The sequence below is a fragment of the Mytilus trossulus genome, chromosome 1, assembly GCF_036588685.1.
Source record: "Mytilus trossulus isolate FHL-02 chromosome 1, PNRI_Mtr1.1.1.hap1, whole genome shotgun sequence".
Classification (NCBI taxonomy): Eukaryota; Metazoa; Mollusca; class Bivalvia; order Mytilida; family Mytilidae; genus Mytilus; species Mytilus trossulus.
This window is the reverse complement of record NC_086373.1, coordinates 17,717,962-17,732,306: the sequence shown is the minus strand read 5'-3', so window position 1 is coordinate 17,732,306 and position 14,345 is coordinate 17,717,962. Positions and strand designations below refer to the sequence as shown.

The 14,345-nt window shown below is 30.5% G+C and overlaps 1 protein-coding gene across 1 annotated transcript in view; it reads left to right on the top strand.

Annotated features, from left to right (window-relative positions):
- Positions 1–8,340, top strand: part of LOC134717444 (protein pigeon-like) — a 60,700-nt gene extending 52,360 nt beyond the window's left edge. The window contains exons 27-31 of the mRNA XM_063579985.1: positions 1,860–1,921; positions 2,914–3,001; positions 5,156–5,224; positions 7,360–7,437; positions 7,974–8,340. Coding sequence (XP_063436055.1) covers positions 1,860–1,921; positions 2,914–3,001; positions 5,156–5,224; positions 7,360–7,437; positions 7,974–8,110 — 434 coding nt within the window. The 3' untranslated portion in view covers positions 8,111–8,340. The remainder of the gene's footprint in view (positions 1–1,859; positions 1,922–2,913; positions 3,002–5,155; positions 5,225–7,359; positions 7,438–7,973) is intronic.
- The last annotated feature ends 6,005 nt before the right edge of the window (positions 8,341–14,345 follow it).

The window sequence follows — 14,345 nt, the reverse complement described above, 5'->3', positions numbered from 1 at the left end:
TATTATTATAGATAGAGATAAATTGTAAACAGCAATAATGTTCAGCAAAGTAAGATCTACAAATAAGTCAACATGACCAAAATGGTCAGTTGACCCGTTTAGGAGTTATTGCCCTTTATAGTAAATTTTTAACCATTTTTCGTAAATTAAAGTAATCTTTTACAAAAATCTTCTCCTCTGAAACTACTGGGCCAAATTAATCCAAACTTGGCCACAATCATCTTTGGGGTATCTAGTTTAAAAAATGTGTGGCGTGACCTGGTCAACCAACCAAGATGGCCGCCACCGCTAAAAATAGAACATAGGGGTAAAATGCAGTTTTTGGCTTATAACTCAAAAACCAAAGCATTTTGAGAAAATCTGACATGGGATAAAAATGTTTATCAGGTCAAGAACTATCTGCCCTGAAATTTTCAGATGAATCGGTCAATCGGTTGTTGGGTTGCTGCCCCTGAATTGGTAATTTTGAGGAAATTTTGCTGTTTTTGGTTATTATCTTGAATATTATTATAGATAAAGATAAATTGTAAACAGCAATAATGTTCAGCAAAGTAAGATCTACAAATAAGTCAACATGACCAAAATGGTCAGTTGACCCCTTTAGGAGTTATTGCCCTTTATAGTCAATCTTTAACCATTTTTCATAAATCTAAGTAATCTTTTACAAAATCTCCACTGAAACTACTAGGCCACAATCATCTTTGGGGTATCTAGTTTGAAAAATGTGTACGATGACCTGGCCATTCAACCAAGATGGCCGCCACGGCTAAAAATAGAACATAGGGGTAAAATGCAGTTTTTTGCTTATAACTATGAAACCAAAGCATCTAGAGCAAATCTGACAAGAAGTTAAATTGTTAATCAAGTCAATATCTATCTGCCCTGAATTTTTCAGATGAATTGGACAATTGGTTGTTGGGTTGCTGCCCTCCAATTGGTAATTTTTAAAGAAATTTTGCCGTTTTTGGTTATCTTGAATACTATTATAGATAGCGATAAACTGTAAACAGCAATAATGTTCAGCAAAGTAAGATCTACAAATAAGTCAACATGACCTAAATGGTCAATTGACCCCTTAAGGAGTTATTGCCCTTTATAGTCAATTTTTAACAATTTTTATTAATTTGGTAAATTTATGTAAATTTTTACCAAATATAGTTCTCTGTTACTAATGGGCAAAGTTCATGATAGATATAATTGTAAGAAGCAAAATCGTTCAGTAAAGTAGGAATACAATTTTGTCATGAATCCATTTGTGTCCTTTGTTTAATATGCACATAGACCAAGGTGAGCGACACAGGCTCTTTAGAGCCTCTAGTTTTTGTTTTGTTTTGGTAGGAATTTGCGGATATGGGTTGATTTCAAATTTTTAAAGCCTTATACCCCTTTGTATGGTCCATTATAACTAACACTAAGTGTACCAATAACTTAATTATATATCATTGACAAAGTAGAAGGTCAAATTTGACATGAAATAAACTGTATATTTTCAAAGCAATTATATAATATACATCAATTTGCAGAATTTATAGATGAATCATTGTACTTTGATAATACATTGCAGTTAGGTTTAAATTATTCCTTTTGATGGAGGTATATTAGTCATTTAATTGACATCACTTTCATTTAAATTGCAAAACTACAGCAAATCATAATTGTTTTCTCAAACATGCAGAGAAAAAAATGATTCACACTAAAGGTTGTTTTGTTGTAAAGTTTTTCAAAATTGGACTAATAACTTTGTTACCAGAGTACAATAATTTTTTTAATTTCAGAGACAAATAAAACCGAAAACGTACCTTTAAAACCATAACTCAGGTTGGGTAAAAATTATATATATTTTTTTATTTTTATTGAAGATATAAAAGACACAGAAGATGGTGTGACGACAAAACATCAGTTAATATCTAGATTACCAAAGGTAAGATCATTAAAATTCTTTTGTGCCATTCTTAGCTGGGGAACCCTAGCTCTTAAGTTCTAATGATCTGATTATATATACCTAGCGGATCTATGATGGGCATACAGTCAAAAAATATCACAAGGACCTAAGAGCTATGATTCTACAACTAATGCCATACTATGCTCATTCTAACATGAGTTGGTATAATACGCATCTATATCTTTACATCATCCCAGGTAATTTTTGCAGGAGTAGAATGCAATACCATGTTAACAGATGCCTTATGAATGGAAAGAAGAAGCAAATCTTTGGCCTTGTCAGGAATGTCAAAATTTCTCTTACTTGAGCCTCTTGTTTTATGAATTCAATTATTGTCATGATTTCAGTGACACATACCTGCAAACTTTCACGATTTAGGCGTGTACTACACGATTTTGACCCTTTGTCACGATTGCACGATCGTGTTCCTTAAAAACCCTCTAAAACACGATTTGGTGAAAATCTAAACGAAAAATATTGTTGTTCCCGATTAATACCAGATAGATCATAAGATGTATAGTTCTTTGGGAAAAGTTTCTTCAAATAATATTAATGTGTGCTCATTTGTACTTAAAAAGTGGTTTTTAATGTCCTAACATTGAGGGGGTATCCCTAGGTGTTGTTCCAAACCTGATTAAGGTCCTTTGTGTGTAATTTTAAATTGGAAAAGTCAACAACTATTTAGTATCCTTACACATGAAAATAATTCCTGGTCTTACAGCTACATGTTCATATTTTCTGCTGATATAATAACTAGAATCATGCAAATAAACTTAAGAAAAAGACATGTAAGCTCATCTTACAAATATGACACTTTTTCTAGACCACAAAACAGCACACGCAAAATAGTCATCGCAAAGAATTGTAACCTTTGAAATAATTTGTTGTCGCACGCTAAAACCCCCATGGGCATTTTCAAAAGTTGGCAGGTATGGTGACAAAGAATTACCTCTTATGTTATCTATTCTCAGAGTTTCATGGAGGAGTGTTATAGACAGTGGAATCATCCTACTTGTCAGCATTACTTGGCCTGTAAACAGGTGGCTTCCAGGTTGACAGGTAAATATACCATTTAAATTCTAGGAGTTTTCAAAAATTTACCATAAATTTCATATAGGAATTATTCATTTTAATTCCCTTACCATAGTGGATGGGAGCATTAAGTTTTACCCTTGTCCCTCAGAACTTTCATACCTAAGTCCTGAAATTGCTTTTACTTTCTCTAACTTTGATTTGCCTCAACCAAACGTAATGAAACTTACACACTATACTTATTATTACCACACAATTCAGATCAAGTTCTAATTTTGACACTTTTACTGTTCTTGAGTAAAGTTCATTCATAACATTGTCTGCATGCAGGGTATCATATGTGTCCCATGAACACATTCAGAAGTTATTTTTATGCCCCACTTAGGGGCATTATGTTTTTCTGTCTGTGTGTGTCCATCCTTTCTTCAACCAATCAACTTGAAGCTTAGTAAAGGGGGAGGGTGGCTATTTTGTATGCTACATTTAAATATTCTAAATTATAAGATAAGTGGGAGAATTACAGTCAAATTAATCAATAAATAATAAGTTTTTCGTCAGAAATTTAAAGTTCCCATTGAATGAAATCCACAGAGAACAATAGTTACTGTATTTAATGGAACATTTCACTTTGCAGCTAAACACAAACTCATTCTGAAAGAAAGGTTTTATTTCCTTTGCAATAAGTGAAAAGTTTGCGTAGGGTAAGTTTGGTTGAAAAACCAATGTAGCAAAAATGAAAAACACCAAATTATTTTAATATTGGGTATACATGTATTATGAATTTATAGATACAGATAGAAGAAATACACAAAAGGATTCAATTTTAAGCTAATTTTATAATATAAATGTGCCATTATTTTAAAAAGATTTTGTTTTTTAGCTCACCTGGCCCGAAGGGCCAAGTGAGCTTTTCTCATCACTTGGCGTCCGTCGTCTGTCGTCGTCCGTCGTCGTCCGTCGTCGTCGTCCGGCGTTAACTTTTACAAAAATCTTCTCCTCTGAAACTACTGGGCCAAATTTAACCAAACTTGGCCACAATCATCATTGAGGTATCTAGTTTGAAAATTGTGTCCGGTGACCTTGCCAACCAACCAAGATGGCCGCCATGGCTAAAAATAGAACATAGGGGTAAAATGCAGTTTTTGGCTTATAACTCAAAAACCAAAGCATTTAGAGCAAATCTGACAGGAGTAAAATTGTTTATCAGGTTAAGATCTATCTGCCTTGAAATTTTCAGATGAATCTGACATTCCGTTGTTAGGTTGCTGCCCCTGAATCAGTAATTTTAAGGAAATTTTGCTGTTTTTGGTTATTATCTTGAAAATGATTATAGATAGAGAAAAACTGTAAACAGCAATAATGTTCAGCAAAGTAAGATCTACAAATAAGTCAACATGACCAAAATGGTCAGTTGACCACTGTAGGAGTTATTGCCCTTTATAGTCAATTTTTAACCATTTTACGTAAATCTTAGTTATCTTTTAGAAAAATCTTCTCCTCTGAAACTACTACTAATTAATTGAAACTTGGCCACAATCATCTTTGGGGTATCTAGTATAAAAATTGTGTCCGGTAACTTGGCCAACCAACCAAGATGGCGGCCATGGCTAAAAATAGAACATGGGAGTAAAATGCAGTTTTTGGCTTATAACCCAAAAAACAAAGCATTAAGAGCAAATCTGACAGAGTTGAAATTGTTGATCAGGTCAAGATCTATCTGCCCAGGAATTTTCAGATGAATTGGATCATCGGTTGTTAGGTTGCTGCCCCTAAATTGGTAATTTTGAGGAAATTTTGCTGTTTTTTTTTATATTATCTTGAATATTATTATAGATAGAGATAAACTGTAAACAGCAATAATGTACAGTAAAGTAAGAACTAAAAATGAGTCAACATGACCAAAATAGTCAATTGACCCCCTGAGGAGTTATTGCCCTTCATAGTCATTTTTTAACAATTTTCACAAAATTTGTAGATTTTCACTAACATTTTCCACAGAAACTACTGTTATAGATAGAGATAATTGTAAGCAGCAAAAATGTTTAGTAAAGTAAGATCTTCAAACACATCACCATCACCAAAACACAATTTTGTCATGAATTCATTTGTGTACAATGTTTAATATTAACATAGACCAAGGTGAGCGACACAGGCTCTTTAGAGCCTCTAGTTTTGTTTTAGAATCTCATCTACAAGGAAACAAAGAAACATTTGGTATGCTAGACCAGGATTTGTTTAGGAGAAACAGAGGTATAGTGTACATGTTTATGAGCTGGTTGATTAACCTGGCAATATCAGACCCATCGTATTGTTAAGTAAACTCCATATTTTATACACCTTTTGTTTCAAAAAGTAACTTTACTTTATTGCAAAGATAAATTCATAAGTTATCTAAAGAATTTGATTTTCATTCTAGATATAAAAAAGAAGACGTGGTATGATTGCTAATGAGACAACTGTCCACAAGAGGCCAAAATGACACATACATTAACAACTTTAACTGTACAGCCTTCAACAATGAGTAAAGCCCATACTGCATAGTCAGCTATAAAAGCCTTATTTATATAAAAAAAATGAACGAAAAACAAATATGTAACACATAAACAAACGACAACCACAAAATTACAGATTCCTGACTTGGTACAGGCACATACATACATAATGTGGCAGGGTTAAACATGTTAGCGGGATCCCAACTAAAAGCTATTATATGAAGGACTTGTCCAGGCTAAGTTTTAATGAAGTGGTTTAAGATATAGAATAAGAATATTGACTTCCCCATGAAATTAGTAATGATTTTGTCAATTCTTAAGACTACCTATCGTTTATTTTTATTGATAGTGTTGTTATTTATATAAAATTTAATTTTGGATGTAACACGTCTTCTGATTGGCTGACATTATTTTGTTATTAGCTCATGACATAATTTAGTCATGTGACCGTGACATCATCAACGTTTTTTCATGGTTTTCTATGGTTTAAAATGGAATATAGATTCAAATCATAAGAAATGACTGAAATTTTTTTTCTGTCTATTCGAAATAACATAAAAAAATGTGCTGCTCACTGTTAAATAACGTGTGTAACTGTTAAAAATAACCCGCTACCTGCATTATTCAGTATGCACCAAATTTTTTATGTCACTCTTCATAAACAGAAAAAATATTACCGTCATTCCTTAAGTAAAAGTATTCCTCTATATTGTTATATAAGATATATAGCACATTTTTAAGTTTGTATTTTAATTTTGGCCTTAATTGTTCAATAGTCAAACCATTTGAAAAATTAGAAAGAAAACATAAGAATAAAGGACAATCAAGTTTAAACTAACAGTAACAGATTGTGAATACCTTTACAAGTAAGGGGAAATGGTCATTGTCCTAATGATATGAATATAAATTTTGTTGTTTAAATAGACAAATAAACCACAGTTGATGATTTTATGTAGATTTGGTTAATTTTATCCTTCTTTAGATTATTTCACATTTTAGTTTGTTGTTTCAAGCCGATCATGTCTTATCTTGAAAGGTCAGAGTTATAACCTGTTATGTGCCAAAACAATTTGATGTGTAAAGAAAGAGATGATATTTCTTATTATCTTCAGTAATTGTTTCTATTCTTTATTGCTTTATCTGTGATCTCTTTCTTGTAACCACACAATATATTTTGTATTATCTTGTTTTTTACAAAGGAATTTTATTGAACTTTATTGAAAAGACGTTTTTTTTTTTTTTTTTTAATTTGTGATAAATAAACGAGAAGTAAATGATTTTTTTATACTGAAATATTTTGATTATTTATTCATATATATAACAAATTTAGTTAAATTATGATATTTACAGAATTGTATTTTTTTTAGTGCCAATTAACTATGCCTATTTATTTCATTGGTTAAAAATAGCTAATCGTGTTAAACTAAATTAAACTTAGTCAAACAAAAAATAACCCATGCAAAGTTCTCAAAAAGTTAATGTCTGAAGGATTTGACCACCAAAATGTCCAAAGGACCACAAAATTTAGGTATTTTGCAAAAGAAATAAAAGTGAGGACCAGCAGATTTCTTTAAAGACCACGATTGCGAAAACTCTGCTAATGACGTCACATATAGAACTCATCCTTTGCAGATCATTGAAAATTAAAGTTAAAGATGTTTATATCTTGTATAAATCATCACAAAATCTAGATCAATACAATATATCTCCACTCTCAACGTATAAATCTTAAATTTCTTAAAAGCTTGGCAAGCTTTGTGTTTTGAATATGAAACTTTAACTATCTCCAGGACAAAAATCATATTTCACAATTGATTCAGTCGTAGATCTATGTTCATATTTGGTGAATTTACAATGCCAAATAACATATGATTTTGAATTTCTATTTTACAGCTGAGAGTGATACATCAAGGATTGATGTTATGTCCTTTCCACCTCTAACATCCTTCTTACATATGTTGGAAAAAATTGGTAAGCTTCTATCTTATTGTTCATTTTCTTATAAAGTTTTCACTTCATACCAAAAATACTGACATATGTTTAATTACAATTCATCATGATTTAAATTTGTCACTTTTTTTTCATTTAAAAAATGTGTTGTCTCTGTTCCAAGACAGGGAGTCTGTAATTCAGTTGTTACTGTTGGGTGCTGTCTGCAATATCTGTATTTTGTTTTGTTATTAATCTGTCCATTGGTTTTCTTGCTTGAATCGTTCATATACTTTGTCATGTCAGTGTCTTTTAAAGCTGACTATAAGATATAGGTTGGGCTCCTTGTTGAAGGCTCTATAGTCACCTATAATTGTTAATTTCTGTGTCGTTTTTGTCACTTGTGGACAGTTGTCTCAGTGGCAATTATACCACATCTTCTTTTTTATATTTAGTGGTTTGCACCAAAATATTTAGACTCTTGTGGATAGTTGTCCAATTGGCAATCATACCACATCTCATTATCTTACCATTTTATTAAAAACTGACTGAATAGCATATATAATAAATTTTTCTAGATGCAGACACCAAGAAGAAAAATCAGGGTAATTTGACTACTCGCCAGAGTCCTTTAGACCCTCACTTTCTACAAGAAGTTGCATTATACCATACTCGTACAAAGACTAATTATGATATGAGTACTACTAACTTTTGATTCTACTAAAATCAAACTATGAGATTTTATTATGTTAAGATCCATTGGATTTTACACATGGACATGGTCTAAACTGTGATCAGTATTTCAGGAGAGAAAGATATCAAAGGGAAGATAACTCATTTTTGATATAGTTAACTCTCAAGGTCAGTTTCAGAAAACTGGCTGATCTACAGTCATCAAAGCTGGTGTGATAACATATCTTCTTCTTCTTTATAACTATCAATATAGTAGGATGTTTTCAATATGAAAAAAACCTTATTATAAAGTTCCTGTTTAGTGTATTACAGAATTTCCTAGATACCATGGTAATTTGTTGTACTGTGTTAACATTTTTAAATGAATAGTTTCATCAGGGGTGCTTAAAACAAAATATTGAAAATGAGAAAGTACTTCATCTTTACTGGTAAACACTTCATTTATTAATAAATAAAGCACAATAACTAGTTACTGATCTTATACAGAACTAATAAATAAAGCACAATAACTAGTTACTGATCTTATACAGAACTAATAAATAAAGCACAATAACTAGTTACTGATTTTATACAGAACTAATAAATAAAGCACAATAACTAGTTACTGATTTTATACAGAACTAATAAATAAAGCACAATAACTAGTTACTGATCTTATACAGAACTAATAAATAAAGCACAATAACTAGTTACTGATCTTATACAGAACTAATAAATAAAGCACAATAACTAGTTACTGATTTTATACAAAACTAATAAATAAAGCACAATAACTAGTTACTGATTTTATACAAAACTAATAAATAAAGCACAATAACTAGTTACTGATCTTATACAGAACTAATAAATAAAGCACAATAACTAGTTACTGATTTTATACAGAACTAATAAATAAAGCACAATAGCTAGTTACTGATTTTATACAAAACTAATAAATAAAGCACAATAACTAGTTACTGATCTTATACAGAACTAATAAATAAAGCACAATAACTAGTTACTGATCTTATACAGAACTAATAAATAAAGCACAATAGCTAGTCACTGATTTTATACAAAACTAATAAATAAAGCACAATAACTAGTTACTGATCTTATACAGAACTAATAAATAAAGCACAATAACTAGTTACTGATTTTATACAGAACTAATAAATAAAGCACAATAACTAGTTACTGATCTTATACAGAACTAATAAATAAAGCACAATAACTAGTTACTGATCTTATACAGAACTAATAAATAAAGCACAATAACTAGTTACTGATTTTATACAAAACTAATAAATAAAGCACAATAACTAGTTACTGATTTTATACAAAACTAATAAATAAAGCACAATAACTAGTTACTGATCTTATACAGAACTAATAAATAAAGCACAATAACTAGTTACTGATTTTATACAGAACTAATAAATAAAGCACAATAGCTAGTTACTGATTTTATACAAAACTAATAAATAAAGCACAATAACTAGTTACTGATCTTATACAGAACTAATAAATAAAGCACAATAACTAGTTACTGATCTTATACAGAACTAATAAATAAAGCACAATAGCTAGTTACTGATTTTAGAACTAATAAATAAAGCACAATAACTAGTTACTGATTTTATACAGAACTAATAAATAAAGCACAATAACTAGTTACTGATCTTATACAGAACTAATAAATAAAGCACAATAGCTAGTTACTGATTTTATACAAAACTAATAAATAAAGCACAATAGCTAGTTACTGGTTTTATACAGAACTAATAAATAAAGCACAATAGCTAGTTACTGGTTTTATACAGAACTAATAAATAAAGCACAATAGCTAGTTACTGATTTTATACAGAACTAATAAATAAAGCACAATAGCTAGTTACTGATTTTATACAGAACTAATAAATAAAGCACAATAACTAGTTACTGATCTTATACAGAACTAATAAATAAAGCACAATAACTAGTTACTGATCTTATACAGAACTAATAAATAAAGCACAATAGCTAGCTACTGATTTTATACAAAACTAATAAATAAAGCACAATAGCTAGTTACTGGTTTTATACAGAACTAATAAATAAAGCACAATAACTAGTTACTGATTTTATACAGAACTAATAAATAAAGCACAATAACTAGTTACTGATCTTATACAGAACTAATAAATAAAGCACAATAGCTAGTTACTGATTTTATACAAAACTAATAAATAAAGCACAATAGCTAGTTACTGGTTTTATACAGAACTAATAAATAAAGCACAATAGCTAGTTACTGGTTTTATACAGAACTAATAAATAAAGCACAATAGCTAGTTACTGGTTTTATACAGAACTAATAAATAAAGCACAATAACTAGTTACTGATTTTATACAGAACTAATAAATACAGCACAATAGCTAGTTACTGGTTTTATACAGAACTAATAAATAAAGCACAATAACTAGTTACTGATTTTATACAGAACTAATAAATACAGCACAATAGCTAGTTACTGGTTTTATACAGAACTAATCTTTTTAAGTGTACAGTATTGAAAACAGTCTGTTTGGATTTTTAGTTATTTTTCAGAAACTTTATTTTGACAAATCAAGTTATGTTATATTAGTTCATGTATATCATTTATGTTTTTTGTAGCATTTGTTCTTATTAAAAGAAGAATACATTTTGAGGTTTGAGTTAAATGGATGAACTGGCTGAATGCAGTGTTTTAGTTTTTGTCGAGCCTGCAACTTTTGTTGCAGAAAGCTCGACATAGGGATAGTGATCCGGCGGCGGCGGCGGTGTTAGCTCACTTCTTAAAAGCTTGATATTTTAGAAGGTTGAAGACCTGGATGCTTCATACTTTGTATATAGATGCCTCATGTTACAAACTTTCCGTCAGTCACATGTCCAATGTCCTTGACCTCATTTTCATGGTTCAGTGACCACTTGAAAAAAAAGTTAAGATTTTTTGTAATGTTAAATTCTTCTTTATTATAAGTAATTGGATAACTATATTTGGTATGTGCGTACCTTGCAAGGTCCTCATGCCTGTCAGACAGTTTTCACTTGACCTCGACCTCATTTCATGGATCAGTGAACAAGGTTAAGTTTTGGTGGTCAAGTCCATATTTCTGATACTATAAGCAATAGGTCTAGTATACTCGGTATATGGAAGGACTGTAAGGTGTACATGTCCAACTGGCAGGTGTCATCTGACCTTGACCTCATTTTCATGGTTCAGTGGTTATAGTTATATTTTTTGTGTTTTGGTCTGTTTTTCTTGTACTATACGCAATAGGTCTACTATAATTGGTGTATGGAATGATTGTAAGGTGTTCATGTCTAGCTGACAGGTGTCATCTGACCTTGACCTCATTTTCATGGTTCAGTGGTCAAAGTTAAGTTTTTTAGTTTTGGTTTATTTTTCTAATACTTTATGCATTAGATCAACTATATTTGGTGTATGGAAATATTTTATGATCTATATGTCCGTTACGCAGGTTTTATTTGACCTTGACCTCATTTTCGCGGTCCATTGCTAAGTTTTTAAAAGTGTTTGTGTTTTGGTCTGTTTTTCTTTTTTTATAAGCAATAAGTCAACTATATTTGTTGTATTGAAGAATTGTTAGCTGTACATGTCTGCCTTGTATGGTTCATCTTACCTTGACCTCATTTTCATGGTTCATTGATCAATGTTTCATTTTCATGGTTCATTGATCAATGTTTCATTTTCTTGGTTAATGTTGAGTTTATGTGACAGTTGTTATAAGGCTTTATATTTAGGTCTATCAAGATAGTATCAATGATTAGTAAAAAAGGCGAGACATTTCAGTGTGTGCACTCTTGTTTAAAAATAACTAAAATGTTCATTCTATTTGAAATACACAGTTGCAAGATGAAAACGAATGTTTTCTGTCAGAAACCTATTATGTTTATATAAATGTTAGTGCAATATTTAAACAAGGCATTGTTAATATTTTTATTATTATTTATGATATGTTGATTTATTGTTTGATTTAATTTATCTGAATATAATATTTATTTAGTGCAATAATTCTATTTTAATAAATATATTTTTGTACTTATTTTGTTGCTTTTATTACTGGACATTGTTTATATTTGTTCATTTTTGTGTAGGTTGTGACAAAACTCATTAAGGGCACAACTTGATTTTAACATTTTTAGTCTGTTCAAACTCTATTCTGTCATTAACTAGCAAGAAATTTTAATTTGTTGCATAGAATAGACATGTGTAGCATTCTGACATAATTTCATTGGCTTGGACCTTATTTTTAAATAATTGTTCAGGTTAGTATTTCAGGGTAGCATTCTCAGCAGCCTTACATGACAGTTCAATAACATTTGGTATTTGCATTACTGTGGATTCATTTATTTTTGTGAGTACCAAGTGATTTGAGAAAAACTTGCATATTTGTGTAAAACTTATACACATCTACCAGCTTTGATCTAACCTTGTCAATGACCACAATTAATAAATTCATGTCTTTCTCAATTTTTTCAAAATTTATTTTTTAGGTATGTTACTGGCGATTTTCACTTTGATAGAGTTATGGTCCTTAATTGATTAGGAATTGGTCCTCTTTTTTGTTTTTGGGCAATCTTCAAACAATTTTAAATTCATTTTAATATTATGTTTTTGTTGTAAATGTAAAGGTCCTGTTTCATAATTAAAATTTTAATTTTTTTGTGTTCAGAAGTTATTTACCTTGATTGATTGAAAAATGCCATTTTGCTATAAGTTGTTTTTGTCTCAGATGCAACAAGATGTCTACTCATTATTTTTAAGAAGGTAGAAGACCTGATGCTTCATATATTGTATAGCTTACCCTGAGAGCAGTATATATCACATTAGATAACTTTATTTGGTATAAGGGTTCGTTCGTTGCGTATCTACATGTCAATAAGACAGGATTCATCTGATATTGACCTCATTTCATGAATCAGTGATCGAGGTGATAAGGTCTATTTCTCAGATAGCAGCAGGTCAACTTTGTGTATTGTATGGGATGATTGAAAAGGGTAGGCCACAATGAATGTCTAGCAGATTTCATCTGACTTTGACCACATTTTCATGGTTTATAATCAATGCAATTTAATTGTGTTTTGGTCTGTAAAAGAGCACTATAAGCAATAGGTCAACTGTATTTTGTGAATGGAATGATTGTAGGGTGTATATGATGGTCTTTCAGGTATCAGTCTATGTTTTGGTCTGTTTTTTTTTTCAAATACGTATGGCAATATGTCAGCCATATTTGGTGTATGGAATAATTGTAAGGTGTGCATTTCTGTCTGGCAGGTATCATCTTACCGTAACCTCATGTTCATAGTCATTGATCAATATAATTTTTTTTAAGTTTTTTTTTTCAATTTCAATTGCAGTAGGTCAACTATATTGGGTGTATAAAATAATTATAAGGTGTAGTCTGTCTGATAGGATTTATCTGACATTGGGCTCATTGTCATGAATCTTTTTAAAAAAGTTAGGTTTATGTAACCCTTTAATTATCTTGATGTAAAACATAAAATGGCCAGTAAAGCAGGCAAGACATTTCTGTGTGTGGACTCTTGTATGATATAAGTTGAGATTTTTTTAACAATGCTTTTCAACTTTTAGTATGTTGTTCATGAGTAAAAATTCGATATTGATGCTTTTGATTTTTGCTATTCAGAAGTTATGGACCCACATTGCTTTAAAAATGAAACAAATATCTCGAATAAAAAGCCTGGGTTGATGTCCCATTGAAAGCCAAATAATTATATTGGATACATATGTTCAAACTTCAAAGGCATGATAGGTAGAAGATATTGTATGCCATTAAACAGATAGTTGAATGGATCATTTCAGTTGTTTTGATTATATCAATACATGGATATAGCAAACTAAAAACGATGATCATGGGTGGTGTCGTTAATAAGAGATGATATTAGAAATATACAGCATAAACTATTCTTTTGATTTATGTAACATTCTCTTTGTCTATTCCATTCAGAAACCTCTTGACTTACCTTTTGACCTGCTTCGTATGTAATTAGTATGTAAATGTTCGTAATATCTTTTACAACTGTTGATGAATCATGTATGCCAGAACTTCTACAGAGCTCTATCTGTTAGGCATGGGAATTCATGGTTTATGTAAATAATAGCAGTGATATTCTTTTAGATAGATTTTTAACTGATTCTTTGTCCCAACTTTTTTTTTCTTTTAACAGGAATGAATCTTAATAGAATATAGAGAATACAGTCAGTAAACTT